The sequence below is a fragment of the Schistocerca piceifrons genome, chromosome 2 (genome assembly GCF_021461385.2).
Source record: "Schistocerca piceifrons isolate TAMUIC-IGC-003096 chromosome 2, iqSchPice1.1, whole genome shotgun sequence".
NCBI classification, from domain to species: domain Eukaryota; kingdom Metazoa; phylum Arthropoda; class Insecta; order Orthoptera; family Acrididae; genus Schistocerca; species Schistocerca piceifrons.
This window is the reverse complement of record NC_060139.1, coordinates 467,238,910-467,262,649: the sequence shown is the minus strand read 5'-3', so window position 1 is coordinate 467,262,649 and position 23,740 is coordinate 467,238,910. Positions and strand designations below refer to the sequence as shown.

The 23,740-nt window shown below is 43.6% G+C and overlaps 1 protein-coding gene across 1 annotated transcript in view; it reads left to right on the top strand.

Moving 5' to 3' along the window:
* Nucleotides 1-23,740, top strand: part of LOC124775491 (homeobox protein OTX1) — a 107,928-nt gene that overhangs the window by 14,053 nt on the left and 70,135 nt on the right. Inside the window, exon 2 of the mRNA XM_047250324.1 lies at nt 15,180-15,465. Coding sequence (XP_047106280.1) covers nt 15,180-15,465 — 286 coding nt within the window. The remainder of the gene's footprint in view (nt 1-15,179; nt 15,466-23,740) is intronic.

Sequence of the window (23,740 nt, the reverse complement as noted above, 5' to 3'; positions counted from 1 at the left end):
GACGACGTCAGAAGCTCTGTGAGGCTGTTCAACAATGGTCTTGTAGTATAAGAAAAGTAGCAACGCCTGTACACTGTAACGAAGTTCAGGCCTGCAGAGGATCGAAGCATAGTGCGAGGTGTAGCAGTTTACCCAACGGAAACAAATATAGCCTACTGTGAATAAATAGACAAAAACAAGAGTTATTACTCGATTAAATGACTGGCTTTCAATCAGTGGAAACAAGTCACAACCGTAAAATATCGAGAAAAATGCGTCCGGAGCGATGGCAGTCCGAGATTTATTAGAAAAATCCCCTGGAAACGCGATTCGCCAACGAAAGAGGTAGGTTACAACATTCGCGCTCGACTGATTTCTTTGGGTATTACGTGTCAATATGGGCCACTTAATAGTTAGATTTGACAGAGGAGATAGAGAATATCCAAAGAAAAGGGACTCATTTCGTAACGAGATCGTTTAGTAAACGCGAGAGGGTCACGGAGAATTTTTTTTTTTTCAACTCCAGTGGCAGACACTACGAGAGATGCATCGTGAATTACAAAGAGGTTTGCTATTGAAATTCAGAGAGCAGAAGTGTCAACCATCCTTAATACTTTTTCTCATTACCATCTCGCGAAATGGCCATGGGGAAAACAGAAACTCGACCTCATTGGAGGCTTGTCGGCGGTCGTTCTCCCTACGCATTTTGTTCGAGCATGGAACTGGACAGAGGCCAGGGGAAACGGGGGGGGGGGGGGGGGATGGTTACCCGAAATATCCTTCGCCACACATTGCAAGGTACTGAAAATTGCAGACGTAGATGTACGAGTAAATAATCTTAATCGCTTGTGCTTCAACTCACGCTACGAATGATGAGTCCTAAAACACAATCAAAATGACAAACCTATTTTGCTGTTTTCCGCAACCATTACTTTATCTGCAGTCTTGTCTCCGAAATATAATGGTAGGTCTACGCTTCGTGTGTAGTCACGTAAGTCCAGCCTACGACTCAAGTTTTCGCAGCACATATTTGGAATTTTCTTCCACAGGCGTTTTCATTCGAGTCAGCAGAAGCGACACCCCACCACCTATCCCTTCATGCAAGATGCCTATTTTTCAAACGATCCTACAAATCTTCTGTCACGATACGGTGACTGTGACCAATTCCCTAGAAGATACTCAGTTATCCAGTGTTCCCTCGACCAGGCTTAAATTTATTGACCCATTAATGAACAATCTTGATTACTTTTGTAGCGTTCACACGAACTTCAATCAGTTTACTTCGTATGACTACTTCATTTACAAATTTTCTTGCACACGCTTCGTCCGTTTCTACGATTTTTAATTTTTTTCGTGTTCATTCTATTTTCCTAAGCATAGAGCGTGATGTTCGAGTTCTGACCCATTTCACAGAAGGGACCTTTCTAGCCAAATACAAAGTGATTTGGTGTTGTGGTAGACTGAGTCCCAATTCGAATATTTTGGGAGGGGTTTCCAGTTCCTGCAGTTACCTTACGACCAAGGTCAGTCTTCCGAAAACTTTGGTTAGAACTTGGAGTTAGGAAGTATTTTTAACTTAGTTTGTGGAACGTCTGTCACTGCACGCAGCTGACAACAAATAACTGAGAGTTGATGAGTTGTCCCTATTTCAAGGTTTGAAGAACAATATGTATGGATAGTCATATATGTTAATAAAATTTCCTGTTCCTTCGCTAAAAATGACAGTTTAAAAAACTCACTCTCGCAATTTAAAACTTCACCTTATTCACAAAGATGGTGTACTATGATATTACTTGATAATGACTTCACATTTGAAACTGGCCAACAGCAGAAAATAATCGATTAATTTTACAGTCTACAGCTGATAATGTTTTACATTCTTAAAGACTCATTCTGAGACAATCAATAGGCACACATGCTCTGCTTGCCAATAATGGCCGGACATTTCCCGAAGGATCATTCATTCATCATTATCAACATCAGTGCTTAGGCTTTAAGACCTGTTCCCCCTCCTTATTGGCCCTGCAGTTCTTCCAGGAACGTCTCTACCTTCGCCAAATTACTTGTTTGTATGACGAAGCTGTTTTGATCATCCAACATTCACCGTGAAGGATCATATGTCTCAACAATACTCGTTGTAAGTCTATATGTGGCTGTTCTATATGTATATGCATGTTTAGCTCCGACTGCCAGGTTCTGACCAAGTTTTCTCTCGGTTGTCAGGCAAATATCAGAAACGTTGATGGTTACAACGGACAAGGTGGATGTATGACGAGGGCAGATGGTTGTCGATGGAGACGTGTCTGTCGGTGTGTCGATACTTACCAACTGGATATTTCTGCCTGAGGGAAAATAGTCTGAAGTATCTTTAGCGCACTCATGAGAAAATAAATTCTGCTTATTCTTCAGTCGTGATACGCCCGGAGTCGATGTTTGTTTGATCCACCTGCGAAGACGAACCACTAATTAGCGCACAAGTAAATGATGTGATGTCAAATCAAAACATCTGTATTCACAACTGGTTATTATTATTAGCTTTCTATGTTTGGATTTGTATCATTGTATCTCTGATAAATTCTTTTTGGTGTACTTAGAAGGCCGCTAAGACTAGTAATACAGGGATTCGCATCTGAGTTAGGGATAGCTGACATGTTAGAGAAAAACCACACCTACAGCTACCTTGAAATGGCATAGTTAAACGTATCACACGATCGCGGTACCATCAGACCTTGCGCTGGACAGTCATGTACAGGACGGGCAGCACACGAGGTCTCTAGACGTCTGATTAAGGTCAAATCATGTTGGCTCGACGCGTAGGATTCTCCATTTAAAAACTCGCGCAGACGCTGGGCTTGTCAAGATGCTCCGTGACAAAATTCTGTACTGAGTACATTGATCAGAGAAAGGTGTCTTTGCCAAGGTGATCTACTTTGTTGAACAACGTGTGGATGACAGGGATCGTTGAGGGTAGCTAACGTCATAACAGCGAAGCAGGTTATTCGCCAGTTGATTGTAGGGTAAGAATAAAAAGTAGCCGGCCGAAGTGGCCGCGCGGTTCTGGCGCTGCAGTCTGGAACCGCGAAACCGCTACGGTCGCAGGTTCGAATCCTGCCTCGCGCATGGATGTGTGTGATGTCCTTAGGTTAGTTAGGTTTAACTAGTTCTAAGTTCTAGGGGACTAATGACCTCAGCAGTTGAGTCCCATAGTGCTCAGAGCCATTTGAACCATTTGCACCAATAAAAAGTAATCAGCTACACGACCCAGAACTTACTCCATCATAAGCAATATAGGAACCAGACTCCTACACGAGTACCGGTACCTCTGTTAACAGCGTCACAGAGGATGAGATTAGCGCGGGTACAGGAATTCTGTGTTTGACTGGTAGAAGCACCTATTTGGTCACTTGGAGGGACGAGATACCATGAATGTTGGCGTAGGGTGCTAACAAGAAACGAGTCCGTCGAAAAGCAGATACGTTTGAAGCCTATGGTGATCTACTTTAATTTTTGTAATGAGTGAAAAGGGGATCTGCCACCGTTTTTACGGCGCACAATACCTGGAAGAGCTTGTTTGTTTCTGGCACGTGTTTATTTGGGGATCAACTAGAGACGTGCAAACCGAGTAAGACTACGCACCACCTCGTAACTTCCGAATCCACCTCAACATCTGTTGTAAGAGATGACGTGAAGTGGGTGGGGTGCCTCAGACTAATTTTCCGCTTCCTGACCCATTCAGAGACGGTGCTCGCGGAGACAGAATGCCTGTACCTTCTATCCAGCTATAATTTCTCTAATTTTAGAGTCGAGGTCGTGACGAGAGATGTATTTTGCAGCAAGCATTGTGTTTCTCGACTGGTTTTCGGACGCGGAAGCTCGGAATTTTGTGCCGGCCGCGGTGGCCGTGCGGTTCTAGGCGCTGCAGTCCGGAACCGCGGGACTGCTACGGTCGCAGGTTCGAATCCTGCCTCGGGCATGGATGTGTGTGATGTTCTTAGGTTAGTTAGGTTTAAGTAGTTCTAAGTTCTAGGGGACTGATGACCTAAGATGTTAAGTCCCATAGTGCTGAGAGCCATTTGAAGCATTTTTTTTTTCGGAATTTTGTAAGCGAGATTCTTCAGTACGAAAAATGTTATTCTCGCGGCGTCTGCCTTTGTTGCATGTGGAGCATCTCTGCGACTCTTTCACTCTGACTTAACCAAACTGAGAGATGAATCGTGCAGCTCTTCTCTGAATCTTCTGCGCCTACTTCGTTAATTCATGTTGGTAAGAATTCCATACCGATAAACAGCACTCAAGAATTCGTCGACTTCTTTTGTCCGTAACTGCAATTCCTTAGGATGCTACCAATAACTGTGTCTGGGATCTGCCTTTACAAAGCCTAGATTTATTTATCAGTTTCACCTTAAATCGCTACGGACTGATACTCCGGTTAATTTACGACTGATTTAGGTTAAAATCTGTGAATTCCTAAGGGACCAAACTGCTGACGTCATTGGTACCTAGACTTACACACTACTTAAACTAACTTATGCTAAGAACGACACACACACACACACACACACACACACACACACACACACGCACACACACACACACACACACACACACACATACATACACACACATGTCCGAGGGAGGACTCGAACCTCCGGCGGGAGGACCCGCCCAATCCGTGACACGGCGCCGCGAGTCCTCTCAGCGCGTCTCTCTTTCAGTTACTGATCGCCGATCACATGGCCAAGTGATATCGCGGCCTTTCATCTTTCTGATGCATTCTTTTCGGTTTCCAAATGTCCTTATCAGTTCAATATAGCCGCTGCATCCCATATCACCGACTATTTGTCATATATACTATTAATGTCTTGATCTGCCCCACAAGCCTTTTCGTAAATTACCCTATAAACTACAGTTCAACTACTCATGATGTAATATGTGCTTACCCATTCTATCGCTCTCATTCTTATGTTCATTCCTAGACATTTTTTCTTGTTGACTTTTTTATTACTAGTTCGATCAATCTATCTGATTTCAATAGCCTTCTCTATCACTTTAATTAAAATGTTTGCAACACTACTAAGCAGTGGTCCAAATATAGCTCTTCATTAATTTTTTCCGGTATTGAGGTTTACATCGTTCGAATTTAGGAAGTTGAGTTTTTATAGAAAACCGTTTTGCCTTGTTCATTCCTTCCCAACATGTTTCTCTCACGTCTAGGTTTTTTATCGAGTCTAACGAATGAAGACGCAAGAAAGAGATATTACCAAGAACGAAGTACATTATCTACATCTACAAGGATACTCTGCGAATCATATTTAAGTGCCTGGAAGAGGGTTCATCGAATCACCTTCACAATTCTCTATTATTCCAATCTCGTACAGCGCGCGGAAAGAACGAACGCATATATCTTTCCGTACGAGCTCTGATTTCCCTTATTTTATCGTGGTGATCGTTTCTCCCTATGTAGGTCGGTATCAACAAAATATTTTCGCATTCGGAGGAGAAAGTTGGTGATTGGAATTTCGTGAGAAGATTCCGTCGCAACGAAAAACGCCTTTCTTTTAATGATGTCCGGCCCAAATCCTGTATCATTTCAGTGACACTCTCCCCCATATTTCGAGATAATACAAAACGTGCTGCCCTTCTTTGAACTTTTTCGATTTTCTCCGTCAGTCCTATCTGGTAAGGATCCCACACGGCGCAGCAGTATTCTAAAAGAGGACGGACAAGCGTACTGTAGGCAGTCTCCTTAGTAGGTCTGTTACATTTTCTAAGTGTCCTGCCAATAAAAGGCAGTCTTTGGTTAGCCTTCCCCACAACATTTTCTATGTGTTCCTTCCAATGTGAGTTGTTCGTAATTGTAATTCCTAGGTATTTGCTTGAATTTACGGCCTTTAGTGTTGACTGATTTATCGTGTAACCGAAGTTTAACGAATTCCTTTTAGCACTCGTGTGGACGACCTCACACTTTTCGTTATTTAGCGTCAAATACCAATTTATTTTGGTCTTCTGATGACTTTATTAGTCGATAAACGACAGCATCATCTGCAAACAACCTAAGACAGCTGCTCAAAATATAGATAAGGAACAGCAAATTACCTTGGGGAACGCCAGAAATCACTTCTGTTTTACTCGATGACTTTCCGTCAATTTCTACGAACTGTGACCTCTCTGACAGGAAATCACAAATCTAGTCACATAACTGAGACGACGTTCCATAAACATGCAATTTCACTACAAGCCGCTTGTGTGGTTCAGTGTCAAAAGCCTTCCGGAAATTCAGAAATACGGAATCGATCTGAAATCCCTTGTCAACAGCACTCTACACGTCATGTGAATAAAGAGCTAGTTGTGTTTCACAGGAACGACGTTTTCTAAACCCATGTTGACTGTGTGTCAATAGACCATTGTCTTCGAGGTAATTCATAGTGTTCGAACACAATGTATGTTCCAAAATCCTGCTCCATTTTGACATTAATGACATGGGCCAGTAATTTAGTGGATTACTCCTATTACCTTTCTTGAATATTGGTGTGACCTGTGCAACTTTCAAGTCTTTGGGGACGGATCTTTCGTCGAGCGAAAGGTTTTAAATGTTTGTTAAGTATGGAGCTAATGCATAAGCATATTCTGAAAGGAACCTAATTAGTATACAGTCTGGACCAGAAAACTTGCTTTTATTACGTGATTTAAATTGATTCAGTAATCCGAGGATATTTACTTCTATGTTACTCATGTTGGCAGCTGTTCTTATTAGAATTATGGAATATTTACTTCGTCTTCTTTTGTGAAAGCATTGCGGAAGGCTGTGTTTAGTAACTCTGCTTTGGCAGCACTGTCTTCGATAGTATCTCCATTGCTATCCCGCAGAGAAGGCATTGATTGTTTCTTGCCGCTAACATACTTCACTTACGACCAGAATGTCCTTGGGTTTTCTGCCAAGTTTCGAGTCAAAGTTTCATTGTGGAAATTGTTATTAGCATCTCGCATTAAAGTCCGCGCTAAACTTCGAGCTTCTGTAAAAGAACTAAAAGATCGCCAATCTTGGGGATTTTGCGTCTGTTTAAATTTGGCATGTTTGTTTCGTTGTTTCTGCAACAGTGTTCTGACCCGTTTTGTGTACCAAGGAGGATAAGCTTCGTCGTCTGTCAATTTATTTGGTATAAATCTCTCAACTGTTGCCGATACTATTTCTTTGAATTCAAGCCACATCTGGTCTACACTTACATTATTAATTTGGGAGGAGTGGAGATTGTCTCACAGAAAGGCGCGAATTGAATTTGATCTGCTTTCTTGAATAGATACATTTTTCGTTTATTTTTGGATGATTTGGGGGTTACAATATTCAATCTTGCTATGATAGCCCTGTGTTCATTAATCGCTGTATCCGTTTTGATGCTCGTTATTAACTCAAGATTATTTGTTGCTAAGAGGTCAAATGTGTTTTCACAACTGTTTGCAATTCGCGTGGGCTCATGAACTAACTACTCGAAATAATTTGCAGAGAATGCGTTTAGCACAATTTCGGATGATGTTTTATGCGTATCTCCGGAATTAAACATGTATTTTCGCGAACATATAGAGAGTAAATTAAAGTCACCACCAACTATAATCGTATTATTATCAAGAATAAAATAATTGGGTACTTACCTGGTTTCTGTGATCGCAAGGCCTCTACCCATTGTTCCAATATGGGATGCACTTGAGAAGGACGTATGCCTATTCACTTTGTACTCGTCAAATTCCATAAGTTGCGGGGCAGCATGTAACAGCAAGATGCTGCAACTGTTCTGTTGACCCGGCGAATCCACGCCGCAGTGAGTAGCTGCTATCACCGTGGTTTTCACTTTCAATTTCCAGTTGTTGTTTTATTTCTTTTTGTATGAAGAGTGACTTGGTCACTTTAAAGAAAACCCAAAGACTGACAATCTGTAATATCCACAACAGTCTGTGATCGCAAGGACACAGAATAATCTGAAGATGATCATTAAGTGTTACGGTCATTGAATACAACGAACATTTACGATCGTAGAGTGTTGTGGGTTTTACGTATTGTTGTATTTTTTGTTTTGCATGTTTCGTGAATTACATTCTTGATAAATCGCGACGATGTGGTTACGTGTTAGTAGGATGACCAATAAGATACGTGGCTACGTGCTGACAATTTACGTAAATGGATTTTTTTTTTATTTTAATCTTCAACAAAATTTGATCTGTAATTCGGCTATGTATATACTATTTGCACAGAAGTTTGTCTATGAAGTAGAAGGAGTTGTCAAGTTGAAATTATTCAATTTTGTTTTTGTAATTTCCATTATCAGCTTGCACCTATAACTCACAAGGGATGTGGCGAAACATTTTTATGGCTGCAAATTTTACTCCCTTGTGTGCAGAGTAAGGCTAAGTTGTGCCTAGAGGAGGTATACTTGTTTCTGGTGCTATAATTATGACAACCACTGTTATTGTCAGGTAGTGCACGATTCTTCAACACAAAACTCGTAAGAGGGTAAATGCAATTTGAGGTTGCTGTTAGTACGCTAATTTTTTTAAATAGCTGTCTACATGAGACTCAAGAGTAGACACCAAATATTATCCTTGCTTTTAAGCAAGGAATATTTTGTGCTTATGTGTGATATCGTCCCAAAAATTATTCCAAAAGGAGTAAAAGAATGTAAGTGACCAAAGTAAACTAATTTTGTTACGTTTTCATCAACAAAATTACACTTAGAGCAAGTAATTGTGAACTCAAGCGTCTGAGAGGATCTGTAACATGCGTTTTCAGTTCAGGTTCTCTATCAGTATGCAAACCCATGGGTTTTGAAAATTAGTTTTACATACTTTCTTTTCCTCGTGCTCTACTGTTATTGAAAATATCTTGCCTTGTACAGCGCTGAATTAGCTGTTAAATATTTAAGTTAAGTACGAGGGTGAATCAAATGAAAACCTTAAATATTTTTTTAAATATTATTTATTATGCAGAAGCGGCACAAAGCTGTATCACTTTCCAACATAATCTCCCCCACGCTCAATGCAAGTCCTCCAGCGCTTACAAAGTGTATAAATTCCTTTATAAACAATTCTTTTGGTAGTCTGCGCAACCACTCATGCACCGCGTGGCGTACCTCTTCATCAGAACTGAACTTCTTTCCTCCCATTGCGTCTTTGAGTGGTCCAAACGTATGGAAATCACTTGATTGCAAAGTCTGGTGAGTATGGTGGATGAGGAAGATACTCAAAATGCGGGTCTGTGATTGTTGCAACTGTTGTACGGGCAGTGTGGGGCCTTGCATTGTCATGTTGCAAAAGGACACCCGCTGACAGCAATCCACGTCGCTTTGATTTGATTGCAGGCCGCAGATGACTTTTTAGGAGATCTGTGTATGTTGCACTGGTGACAGTGGTCCCTCTAGGCATGTAATGCTCCAAAATGACGCCTTTTTCGTCCCAAAAGAGAGTCAGCATAACCTTCCCTGCTGATGGTTCTGTTCGAAACTTATTTGGTTTTGGTGATGAGGAATGACGTCATTCCTTGCTCGCTCTCTTCGTTTCTGGTTGGTGGAAGTGATCCCAGGTTTCGTCCCCAGTAACGATTCTTGCAAGGAAGCCATCACTTTCTCTTTCAAAGCGCCGAAGAAGTTTTTCACAAGCATCAACACGTCGTTCTCTCATTTCAGGAGTCAGCTGCCGCGGCACCCATCTTGCAGACACTTTGTGAAACTGGAGCACATCATGCACAGTGTGGTGTGCTGACCCATGACTAATCTGTAAACGTGCTGCAGCGTCATTCAGTATCACTCGGTGGTTTTCCTCCACTATGGCTTCAACTGCTGTAGTGTTCTGTGGAGTCACAACTCGTTGTGCCTGACCTGGACGAGGAGCATCTTCCACTGAAGTCATACCATTTGCGAACCTCCTACTCCATTCGAAGACTTGCTGCTGTGACAAACATGTATCGCCGTACTGAACCTTCATTCGTCGATGAATTTCAATAGGTTTCACATCTTCACTACGCAAAAACAGAATAACAGAACGCTGTTCTTCCCTGGTGCAAGTCGCAAGTGGGACGGCCATCTTTATACTGATACTGCGACGGTACGTGTGCATCTGCACTATACTGCCACCTACGGGCCATTGTGCACGCTGCTTGTAGCACGCTTACCAACTTACAAAATAATTTGTTATAACAAATTTAAGGTTTTCATTTGACTCACCCTCGTAGTAGACCATTTACCAGTCGGGGACGGCCCAGCGATTTGCCTTTACACAAATAACCTGTTTCTCGGAACTGTTCATGCCATCGTCTAATGCTCTGTGCTGTAGGACGATCCGTATACCAATCCTAGTACGAAAGTCACGCTGAACAGTTATTACTGACCCGCACTGCGGAAAACGTAGAACACAAAACGCTTTCTGTTGTTCCGACCTTCTTTTACTAGAACTGAAGTGGGCGCACACTTCTGCGGGAACTTTGGAGAGTTTGCTCTTTTCAACATCATGTTGTTCATGAACGTTTCTCAAATGACATAATAGTTATGATTTTTTTACATCGGATAATTCTTCTTGATATACCCTGTATTTAATAGTATACAGGGTGTTACAAAAAGGTACGGCCAAACTTTCAGGAAACATTCCTCACACACAAATAAAGAAAAGATGTTATGTGGACATGTGTCCGTAAACGCTTAACTTCCATGTAAGAGCTCATTTTAGTTTCGTCAGTATGTACTGTACTTCCTCGATTCACCGCCATGATTTCATACCGGATACTCTACCTGTGCTGCTAGAACATGTGCCTTTACAAGTACGACACAATATGTGGTTCATGCACGATGGAGCTCCTGCACATTTCAGTCGAAGTGTTCGTACGCTTCTCAACAACAGATTCGGTGACCGATGGATTGGTAGAGGCGGACCAATTCCATGGCCTCCACGCTCTCCTGACCTCAACCCTCTTGACTTTCATTTATGGGGGCATTTGAAAGCTCTTGCCTATGCAACCCTGGTACCAAATGCAGAGACTCTTCGTGCTCGTATTGTGGACGGATGTGATACAATACGCCATTCTCCAGGGCTGTATCAGCGCATCAGGGATTCCATGCTACGGAGGGTGGATGCATGTATCCTCGCTAACGGAGGACATTTTGAACATTTCCTGTAACAAAGTGTTTGAAGTCATGCTGGTACGTTCTGTTGCTGTGTGTTTCCATTCCATGATTAATCTGATTTGAAGAGAAGTAATAAAATGAGCTCTAACATGGAAAGTAAGCGTTTCCGGACACATGTCCACATAACATATTTTCTTTCTTTGTGTGTGAGGAATGTTTCCTGAAAGTTTGGCCGTACCTTTTTGTAACACCCTGTAATTCTGTCCTCGTTGCAACATACTACAAATAAAAATACGAAATTTTAATTGAATCTTTTCTTCATATATAGTGGTTTTGATGTGATCCGTCTCATCCAGTACACTGGTCCATCTCACCCACACACCTATGGATGAGATGGACCATTCAGGCATTTTTTCATTTTATCATATTTTTCGTATTTTAAGTAGCATTGCCTCAATAATGTATTGCAGTTATGTTTATATGACACGCTATTCGAATGCGCTGGCAGAAGTCAAAAAAGTTTAAAAAACAAAAATATTTTATGCTGAAGAAGAAAAAGTAGTCCAACTCACCAGGGTTTAGCCTAATGGTAGCTGGCGTGTTCAGTGGAGTAGCTCTTCTGCAAGCCAAGTTGTGCAGACGAATGCCGGACATTTGCCACGACGGACATTTGCCACACTTGCCTCTTCGCCAGTTAGCGATCCCTCAGGTAAGGGACGCCATTCCTACTTCTGTCCGCTTTCAAACCGCCGTCTCTACATCTTACTCGATACAACCAGTATACGTAAGGGACCTTCTTCTTCGACATCTTGGCCAAATACAGAGCTTCTTTTCCGAAATACACTCCTGGATATGGAAAAAAGAACACATTGACACCGGTGTGTCAGACCCACCATACTTGCTCCGGACACTGCGAGAGGGCTGTACAAGCAATGATCACACGCACGGCACAGCGGACACACCAGGAACCGCGGTGTTGGCCGTCGAATGGCGCTAGCTGCGCAACATTTGTGCACCGCCGCCGTCAGTGTCAGCCAGTTTGCCGTGGCATACGGAGCTCCATCGCAGTCTTTAACACTGGTAGCATGCCGCGACAGCGTGGACGTGAACCGTATGTGCAGTTGACGGACTTTGAGCGAGGGCGTATAGTGGGCATGCGGGAGGCCGGGTGGACGTACCGCCGAATTGCTCAACACGTGGGGCGTGAGGTCTCCACAGTACATCGATGTTGTCGCCAGTGGTCGGCGGAAGGTGCACGTGCCCGTCGACCTGGGACCGGACCGCAGCGACGCACGGATGCACGCCAAGACCGTAGGATCCTACGCAGTGCCGTAGGGGACCGCACCGCCACTTCCCAGCAAATTAGGGACACTGTTGCTCCTGGGGTATCGGCGAGGACCATTCGCAACCGTCTCCATGAAGCTGGGCTACGGTCCCGCACACCGTTAGGCCGTCTTCCGCTCACGCCCCAACATCGTGCAGCCCGCCTCCAGTGGTGTCGCGACAGGCGTGAATGGAGGGACGAATGGAGACGTGTCGTCTTCAGCGATGAGAGTCGCTTCTGCCTTGGTGCCAATGATGGTCGTATGCGTGTTTGGCGCCGTGCAGGTGAGCGCCACAATCAGGACTGCATACGACCGAGGCACACAGGGCCAACACCCGGCATCATGGTGTGGGGAGCGATCTCCTACACTGGCCGTACACCACTGGTGATCGTCGAGCGGACACTGAATAGTGCACGGTACATCCAAACCGTCATCGAACCCATCGTTCTACCATTCCTAGACCGGCAAGGGAACTTGCTGTTCCAACAGGACAATGCACGTCCGCATGTATCCCGTGCCACCCAACGTGCTCTAGAAGGTGTAAGTCAACTACCCTGGCCAGCAAGATCTCCGGATCTGTCCCCCATTGAGCATGTTTGGGACTGGATGAAGCGTCGTCTCACGCGGTCTGCACGTCCAGCACGAACGCTGGTCCAACTGAGGCGCCAGGTGGAAATGGCATGGCAAGCCGTTCCACAGGACTACATCCAGCATCTCTACAATCGTCTCCATGGGAGAATAGCAGCCTGCATTGCTGCGAAAAGTGGATATACACTGTACTAGTGCCGACATTGTGCATGCTCTGTTGCCTGTGTCTATGTGCCTGTGGTTCTGTCAGTGTGATCATGTGATGTATCTGACCCCAGGAATGTGTCAATAAAGTTTCCCCTTCCTGGGACAATGAATTCACGGTGTTCTTATTTCAATTTCCAGGAGTGTAGATATATGTTGGGAAACGAAAGCAACACCAACGATTATGTCAGTATGTAATTAGTTCTGCCAAATATAAATATAGATCCCTCTGTGTGTACGGTAGCTTCCTTTCACGCTTACTGATTGCGATAGAAACAGTCCATCGCCATGAGAGCAACAAGAAAGGAACGATGTAAAGAGAATGCGAATGTACGCTAATCATTTCTTTTTGATCACTGCATTTGAGCCTACTTTAATTACTACAACTGCATGCCCAAAAGATAATAAGGAAAGAAGAAACGGGTATGTGAATGTTTGAAAAAGGAACGACATCATCCATATTAATTTACCCTCTAAAATGCGATATCCCTTGCGGCGAAACATTAGTTAATAAAGTGTAGCAGGACAATGTTCAAAACATGACTGAAAATACGTTCACTAAGTAGAGATAAGATCATCTATGATTGACATGTCATCTAAAGTCGACGTACAATTTTAAAATGTTGGAAATAAGGAAATGAAGTAATACAAAATGCTATGCTTGTAACGTACGTTGTTGTTCTACGTTGTTTAGCTGTGGTATTTACAGGGTCACAGAGAAAGCGTCCTAGGCTTTGGAGGGAAAAGCTGTAATTGTAATGATCTGCACTACAACAGAAACAAGAAGCAGAACTTAAGGAAAAATAATGTAATGTGTGTTCCAGCTGATAAGCGACATTGAAGCAGATAGTTCCTGTGACTTAGTTTGGGCGGAGGTCAAATTCGACAACCGGAATAAATTAATAACTGGCTCCTTTCACCGACCCCCGGTCTCAGATGAAACAGTGGCTGGACAGTTCCAAGAAAACTTGAGTCTCATCACAAATAGGTACTGTACTCATACAATTAGAGTTGGCACTGACTTCAATTTATCTTCCGTATGTTGACAAAAATAGATTTCAGACCCTATTGTAGATAGAAAACAACTTCCGTAATTGCTCTAAACCCTTTTATAAAAATTATTTTGAACAATTAGTTCACGAGGCCATTCAAATTGTAGATGGTTACGAAAACACACTTGACCTCTTAGCCACAAATAATCCTGAGCATCACGACGGATATAGGGATTAGTGAACACACAGTCGTAGCGAGGCTCAGTTCCGTAACAAAGAAATTCACCAAAACTAAACGCGAAATATATCTATTTATAAAAGCAACTAAAAAATCGGTTGACGTCTTTGTAAGAGACCGTCTCCAATCCCTCCAAACTATGTAAGTGAAGACCATACGTGGCTTAAGTTGAAAGAAATAGTATCAACAGCACTCGAGAGATTCATACCAAATAAATTAATGAGAGACGGAACTGATCCCCCATGGTACACAAAACACGACAGAAAGCTGATGCAGGAGCACCGAAAAAGGCAAGTATAATTTAGACGAACGCAAAATCCCCAAGACTGGCGAAGTTTTACTGAGGCTCGAAATTTGGTGCGGATTTCAATGCGAGATGCATTTGATAGTATCCACAACGAAACTCTGTCTAGAAATGCGGCGGAAAATCCAAAGAGATTCTGGTTCTATGTTAAGTAAACCAGCGGAAAGGCTCAGTAAGCGATGAGGAGGAGGAGGAGGAGGAGGAGGAGGAGGAGGGGGAGACAAGGGATCCAACCCTTAGGGGCAGGTAAAATCGTGGCAAATGTCCGGCGTGGCAAATGTCCGCACACCGTGCAGACGTGTTGAACTATTCTTAAAAGCAGTATATTTTCCAAAACTTTTGAGAAGGAAGTTAAAAGTGAAAGTAGACGCTGCTCGCCATCATGGAGATGTGTCAGGTTTGCGGACTGCAATTTGAGCAGCTTACAGCGGTGACCGGTCTGTGCAGGTGATGCTGGGTCTCCAGCACTCGGACATTCTGCTGGGCAAGATGGACGGCGGCGCCGGCGCCGGCTCCGGCGGGGGCGGGCAGGGCCAGGACGGCGGCACAGGAGGCAGCGGAGGCGGCGGGGGCGGCGGGGGCGGGCTGTTCAGCGCGGCTGGTGACGCGGGCCCCGGGCCCACGCCGCCGCTCGTCACGCAGCCTGCCGCCAAGCGCAAGGATGACCCGCTGTTGCAGCACGCCGACTCACAGCAGCAACAGCAGCAGCAGCAGCAGACCTTCATCGTCTCCGGTGTGTACGCCGTGCACTCACATGCAGCCCGTATTGTGATGTAACTACGAAATCCATCTGTCCTGGGTTGTTATTCTTGAAGACTGGTCTCACGCAGCTCTCAACCCCACTCTATGCTGCACAAGTACTGCAACATCAATCCATTTCAGGATCCTTACTGTAGTCAACCTTTATATCCCACTATAATTTCTACCCCTCTGTCACCAAACTAACTTCTCTTTGATGTCCCAGGACCAGTCCTCAATTGCTGATAAGCACGATGTATTGAATGAACTGTCGGCCGCTGTGGCTGTGCGGTTCTAGGCGCTTCAGTCCGGAACTGTGCTGCTGCTCCAGTCGCATGTTCGAATCCTGCCTCGGGCAGGTTAGTTTTTTTGTTCAGTACCCCATCATTAAATATTCGACCTACCCTATAAACTTCAGCATTCCTCTGTAGCGTCATATTTCAAACCCTGCTCTTCTCGTCTGCGTCGTTAATCGTTCACGTTTCTCTTCTATGTAAGGCTACACCCCAAACAAGATATCTTAATATCTGGCACGTTATTGGCAGACACCACACGTAATTTCACTAATTTTGTCTACAAAGTTTACATCATTCAGTGCTCTCACAAATATTATTTATTGGATATGCCGGTATCGAGTTTTCGGTCAGCCATCGGCCAAGAAGCATTATGGACTATTGACAACGACTGAAAAGGTGAAACTGGTATACTCAATAAATAAAATTTGTGTGACCATTGACTGATGCAAACCTTATACTCCAAACAAATACTTCTAACACAGGACAGGAAGAAGGTCGGCATCCATCGTAATATCATCTGTCTTTTATATTGCATTGCGGATCTAGATTTCGACTGACAGTTCAGCCAACATCAGTGCTATAATTAAAAGTAATACAAGAATCAGACATATAAACAGCAGATCAAAACTGTGTGCCGGGCCGAGACACATAACAGCGCACACTCCGCTGCAGAGTGAAAATCTCATTATACAGTGTGAGTCACCTAACATTACCGCTGGATATATTTCGTACACCACATCAAATACTGACGAATCGATTCCACAGACCGAACGTGAGGACAGGGGCTAGTGTAATTGGTTAATACAAACCATAAAAAAATTCGCGGAAGTATGTTTTTTAACACAAACCTACGTTTTTTTAAATGGAACCCCGTTAGTTTTGTTAGCACATCTGAACATATAAACAAATACGTAATCAGTGCCGTTTGTTGCATTGTAAAATGTTGATTATATCCGGAGATATTGCAACCTAAAGTTGACGCTTGAGTACCACTCCTCCGCTGTTCGATCGTGTGTATCGGAGAGCACCGAATTACCTAGGGACCCAAAGGGAACGGTGATGGACCTTAGGTACAGAAGAGGCTGGAACAGCACATTACGTCCACATGCTAACACCATTTTATTGGTCTTTTTCCCTGACGCACATGTACATTACCATGAGGGGTGAGGTAAACGTACACACGTGGTTTCCGTCTTCAGTTACGGAGTAGAATAGAGTGTGTCCCGACATGTCAGGCTAATAGACGTTCAATGTGGTGGCCATCATTTGCTGCACACAATTGCAATCTCTGGCGTAATGAATGTCGTACACGCCGCAGTACATCTGGTGTAATGTCGCCGCAGGCTGCCACAATACGTTGTTTCATATCCTCTGTGGTTGTAGGCACATCACGGTACACATTCTCCTTTAACGTACCCCACAGAAATAAGTCCAGAGGTGTAAGATCAGGAGAACGGGCTGGACAATTTATGAGTCCTCCACATCCTGTGGAACGCCCGTAGAACATCCTGTCAAAAGTCAGCCTAGTGTTAATTGCGGAATGTGCAGGTGCACCATCTTGCTGATACCACATACGTCGACGCGTTTCCAGTGGGACATTTTCGAGCAACGTTGGCAGATCATTCTGAAGAAACGCGATGTATGTTGCACCTGTTTGGGCCCCTGCAATGAAGTGAGGACCAATGAGGTGGTCGCCAATGATTCCGCACCATTCATTTACAGTCCACGGTCGCTGTCGCTCTACCTGTCTGAGCCAGCGAGGATTGTCCACGGACCAGTAATGCATGTTCCGCAGATTCACTGCCCCGTGGTTTGTGAAACCCGCTTCATCGGTAAACAGGTAGAACTGCAACGCATTCTCTGTTAATGCCCATTGACAGAATTGCACTCGATGATTAAAGTCATCACCATGTAATTGCTGATGTAGCGACACATGAAACGGGTGAAAGCGGTGACGATGCAGTATGCGCATGACACTACTTTGACTCAGTCCACCGGCTATCGCAATGTCCCGTGTACTCATGTGTGGGTTCACGGCAACAGCAGCTAACACACCAACTGCACCCGCTCCTCCTGTGACGGGCCTGTTACGGACCCGTTTGCGTGCTACGACCATACCTGTTGCATACAGTTGGCGGTAGATGTTTTGCAATGTGCGGCACGTTGGATGCTCTCTGTACGGGTACCGTTCTGCACACACCCTGCAGGCTTCAGCTGCATTTCGTCGACACTTGCCATACATGTGTATCATCTCCGCCTTTTCAGAGTTCGAATACACCATGGTCACAGTTCCTACAACACTACACTATCACAGACGTCTGGTAACACGGTGTACTACAGTTGGTCTGCGTGCAGAGACGAATACAGAATAACAATAGCAGCAAGCGCTACATGCGGACACTGCGACAGCTAGACCATACCACAACAGTGCACTACAGCCACACTCGTAAACACGATCGTCATCGTAAACATGTCCCTGCAGATGCTGCTCGCCGACCGTGGCCCGTGTTTGTTACAACACGCGACTGAACGTCGGAGGTTTCAAGCGTCAACTTTAGGTTACAATATCTCCGGATGTAATTAACATTTTACAATGCAACAAGCGGCACTGATTACGTATTTGTTTATATGTTCAGATGTGCTAACAAAACTAACGGGGTCCCATTTAAAAAAACGTAGGTTTGTGTTAAGAAACATACTTCCGTGCATTTTTTTATGGTTTGTATTAACCAATTACATTAGCCCCTCTCCTCACGTTCGGTCTGTGGAATCGGTTCGTCAGTATTTGATGTGGTTTACGAAATATATCCAGCGGTAACGTTAGGTGACTCACCCTATATAAACAGCACATCCATCAAATGCCATGTCACAATTGTAAATAATTACAATTCCACAGCTTCGTACCGTTGTAAGTAATCATGTAAACTGAATGTAATTATAACGACACACATTCTAATGTAACTCTACCACGTACAAGCGTTAGTCCAATTGAGGTCGCTGTTTACAGTTCCACACACCTACCATAGTATTATGTCGTACTGAAAAACCAACGCCCTCTATTTATTTCCCATAAATAAAAGCGTGGTTCAAGCTAAATTGCTTTTTTAATACATAAAAATACACAAATCCAAATAGTAATTATAATAAAATATAATTTTGTCTGGAGGCACACGGATTTAAAAATTCACTATGACGAATGTTACATTTCCTCTTATTTGATATCCAATGCCCTCTACTTTTTATTTCCCATATGTAAATCAATGGGTTAAGCTAAAAAAAATTGTATACGAAGATAGTAACTGTTCTCGAAAGAACAGATACCACTGATGACCGTGCAGCTTCTCTAGAATAAATGATAATCAATTGAAACCCTCAGCTGCCGACAGGTGTTGTTGGTATACCTCGATGTGGACAGCTGAAAATGCGTGCCCCGACCGGAACTCGAACCTGGGATCTCCTGCTTACATGGCAGACGCTCTACCCATCTTTTTTTTCGGTATTGCTCGTTGCGTATGGTCTGGGCGGTGGTCACAATACATCCGTTCAAGTTGATCGTTGATTCCTTTACTCAGTTTTTTTTTTATTACAGAGGGCAAGTAGCCCCCTGACCGAACAAACTGAGCTACCGTGCCGGTGCAACTATATCCACTGCACCAACTGTATACACATCTGAACCACCGAGAACACAGATGCATAACCAGACTGCAGGGACTTATCCCTTGCACGCTTCCCGTGAGACCCACATTCTCAACTGTCCACAATCTACATTCCACAGACGAAGCTCAATGGCTGGGTATCTGTTCTTTCGAGAACAGTTACTATCTTCATATATATATATATATTTAAAGGCTACCCAGTCATTGACCTTCGTCTGTGCGAATGCGCACAGGTTGCCCGAACTCTTACGGGAATCGTCACCTTAGTGTGCGCGAGTAATGAGTGGATGGGCAAATATCTATTAGGTACATTACGTATGTAGATTGTGGACAGTTGAGAATGTGGGTCTCACGGGAAGCGTGCAAGGAATAAGTCCCTGTAGTCGCGGTATTCATCTGTGTCCTCAGTGCCTCAGATGGATAAAGCGTCTGCCATGTGAGCAAGAGATCCCGTGTTCGAGTCCCGGTCGGGGCACACATTTTCAGCTGTCCCCGTCGAGGTATATCAATAACACCTGTCGGCAGCTGAGGGTTTCAATTAATTACCATTCAAAAATTTATGTACCTAAAATACAAAGAGTTCAAAAAGTAACTCTAATAAAATACAATTTTGTCTGGAGGCACAAATGGCTCTAAGCACTATAGGACTTAACATCTGAGGTCATCAGTCCCAGAGACTTAGAACTATTTAAACTTAACTAACCTAAAGACATCACAGGCATCCATGCCCGAGGCAGGATTCGAACCTGCGACCGTAGCAGCTGCACGATTCCGAACTGAATTCGGCCACAGCGACCGGCGTGAAGGCACATAAATTCAAAAAATCATTACGACAAATATTACATCTCGTCCTACCCGACAGCCAATGCTCTTTTTTTTTCACTGCCCATATCTAAAACAATGGGTTAACATAATTTTTTATATAACGGGTGTCCAGGAAGTAAGGACAAACTTGAATTTTGAGCCATTTTGTCATATGACGGTTGGCAGCTATGGTTGTTTCATATTTGTTATCTGGGATCTTTCCCATTAGTAGCCTGATAGCTTTTGTGTGCCGAGCATTGTTGTTTGATGTTTATTTTCGTCAAGGAGCAGATGACAACTGAGCAACATATCGAAATGATAAAAAGTTATTACAAAAACAGTGAAAGTCGCACGGCAACCGTTCGTGAAGTGTGTGTGACACACGAACACAATGCTACTCTAACCGAATCATCAGTTCGGAAGTTGATCCGGAAGTTTGAGGCCATGGGTTGTGTTTCAAACGCTAAGGAAACAGGACCACCGAGTTCTATTTGAATACAAGATCTGAAAATGCATTCACCTTGCACAAGAGCTGAAGCCTACAGGTCTTGGAAAGAGACATCGATTTGCTCAAAGGCTCCTGGCTCGACAAGAGGAGAACGAGAACTTCACAAAAAGAATAATTTTCTCAGATGAGGCGCATTTCCACCTCAATGGGTACGTCAGTAAGCAGAACTGCAGAAATTGCGGTAACGAAAATCCGCGAGTGACCGTTGAAGATGATAGGCATCCACAACGCACGACTGTGCGGTGTGAGTTCTGGGCGGGAGGAGCGATCGGCGCGTACTTTTGTGAAAATGATGAGGAAATTTCCGTCACTGTGAACGGCGACCGTTACCGAAACATGCTTTCTGGTTGCTTTTTTTCTCTTATTGATGAAAATGACAATTTTTGGTCTCGACAAGACGGTGCTACATGTCACACATCCCGTGAAAGGTTGTTCTGCTGAATAAAATGTTTCCTCAAAAAATTATCTCTTTGGGTGGCAACCAGGAATCGATTGCCATATTATGCGATCTTACACCTTGTGATTTTTTGTGGGGCTTCGTGAAATAAAAACTTTATGTGAACAAACCACAAACAATACAACAATTGAAGCTTGAATTTAAAATGGTTATTAACGGCACCCCACCAGATGTTTGTGAAAGCGTCATCGAGAACTTCAGTGAACGCATTGCTCGTTGCCGCGCGGCCTTGGGTGGTCGTCTGGTGGATACAATTTTTCTTAGATAAATGGAAGAAGTTATTCAATGTGTATGGAGAAAAATTACATTTTCAATAAATTTTGTATGTTCTATAGCACTTTAATATTCGTCCCTTCTTCCCGGACACCCTCTAAATAAAAATACAATGAATTCAAATAACAATTATAATAAAATACAATTTTGTCTGGAGACACATAAATTCAAAAAATCACTACAACAAGTTTTACATTCTAGAAGAGTTAATGAGACTAAAACAGGAAAACATACACTGCCTGTCAAAAAAAAAAAAAAAAGAAAAGAAAAGAAAAGATAGTGAGGTAGCCGCAAGGGATTCACAGTAATGCGAAATTTTTTGAAAGACAATATGTTTACGCCAGTGACTGTTAAACTTTTTATTTCCACTATTGCAATTTCGGCCTTAGGCCAATATCAAGTGCAGATGTTTTGGCTTTAAGCCATGTCAACTTTATACAGGCTGACACATTTATATGTCGTTGTCATTTGCTGTTATATACATTCGTAACGCTGGTAAGTAGTGCGAGCACACTCGTCTGTGCTGTTTTACGATATATGGACATATAAATGTGTCAGCCTGTATAAAGTTGACATGGCTTAAAGCCAAAACATCTGCACTTGATATTGGCCTAAGGCCGAAATTGCAATAGTGAAAATAAAAAGTTTAACAGTCACTGACGTAAACATGATGTCTTTCAAAAAAAAAAAAAAAAAAAAAAAAAAAAAGAAAAGGTGTCTGATGTTACTGCAGTGATGCGAAATAGTCAAATTTATGAAGAGTTTGAAGGATGAGCCCACTTATCAGTACGACGTTGCATCCCCTCAAGCCTGAATGCGTGGACTAATTCGGTTGCGAAGGGTGTAAATACCATCTATCCTCTCATGACGCAAGCTGGCCCACAAATGTTGTAAACTGGTTCTAGACGGCCGATCAGGTTCCACACGCGATCCATCGGGGACAGATTTGCGCACCTTGCTGGCCACGGGAGTACATCAACACCAAGCAGTCAGTTCATAGAGACAAGTGCCTTGTGTGGACGAGCATTGTCCTGTTGAAAAGTCGCACCACGATGATGTCGCATGAGAGCTAACACATGATGACGCAGGAGGTCCGTGACGTATCGTTGTGTCGTCAGAGTTCCCTCAGTCCCTACCAGACGTGAAGTCATAGGTGATGGCTCCTCACACCACGACACCATCTACATCTACATCCGTGCTCCGCAAACCACATGACAGTGTGTGGCGGAGGGTATCTTGAGTCCCTCTATCGGTTCTCCCCTCTATTCCAGTCTCGTATTGTTCGTGGAAAGAAGGATTGTCGGTATGCTTCTGTGTGGGCTCTAATCTCTCTGATTTTATCCTCATGGTCTCTTCGCGAGATATACGTAGGAGGGAGCAATATACTGCTTGACTCCTCAGTGAAGGTATGTTCTCGAAACTTCAACAAAAGCCCGTACCGAGCTACTGAGCGTCTCTCCTGCAGAGTCTTCCACTGGAGTTTATCTATCATCTCCGTAATGCTTTCACAATTACTACACGATTCTGTAACGAAGTGCGCTGCTCTCTGTTGGATCTTCTCTATCTCTTCTATCAACCCTATCTGGTACGGATCCCACACTACTGAGCAGTACTCAAGCAGTGGGAGAACAAGCGTACTGTAACCTACTGCCTTTGTTTTCGGATTCTTCCAATGAATCTCAGTCTGGCATCTGCTTTACCAACGATCAACTTTATATGATCATTCCATTTTAAATCACTCCTAATGCGTACTCCCAGATAATGTATGGAATTAACTGCTTCCAGTTGATGACCTGCTATTTTGTAGCTAAATGATACGGGATCTATCTTTCTATGTATTCGCAGCACATTACACTTGTCTACATTGAGGTTCAATTGCCATTCCCTGCACCATGCCTCAATTCGCTGCAGATTCTCCTGCATTTCAGTACAATTTTCCATTGTTACAACCTCTCGATACACCACAGCATCATCTGCAAAAAGCCTCAGTGAACTTCTGATGTCATCCACAAGGTCATTTATGTATATTGTGAATAGCAACGGTCCTACAACACTCACCTGCGGCACTTCAGAAGACTTCTCTCCACTGAGAATGACATGCTGCGTTCTGTTGTCTAGGAACTCTTCAATCCAATCACACAATTGGTATGATAGTCCATATGCTCTTACTTTGTTCATTAAATGACTGTGGGGAACTGTATTGAACGCCTTGCGGAAGTCAAGAAACACAGCATCTACCTGGGAACCCGTGTCTGTGGCCCTCTGAGTCTCGTGGA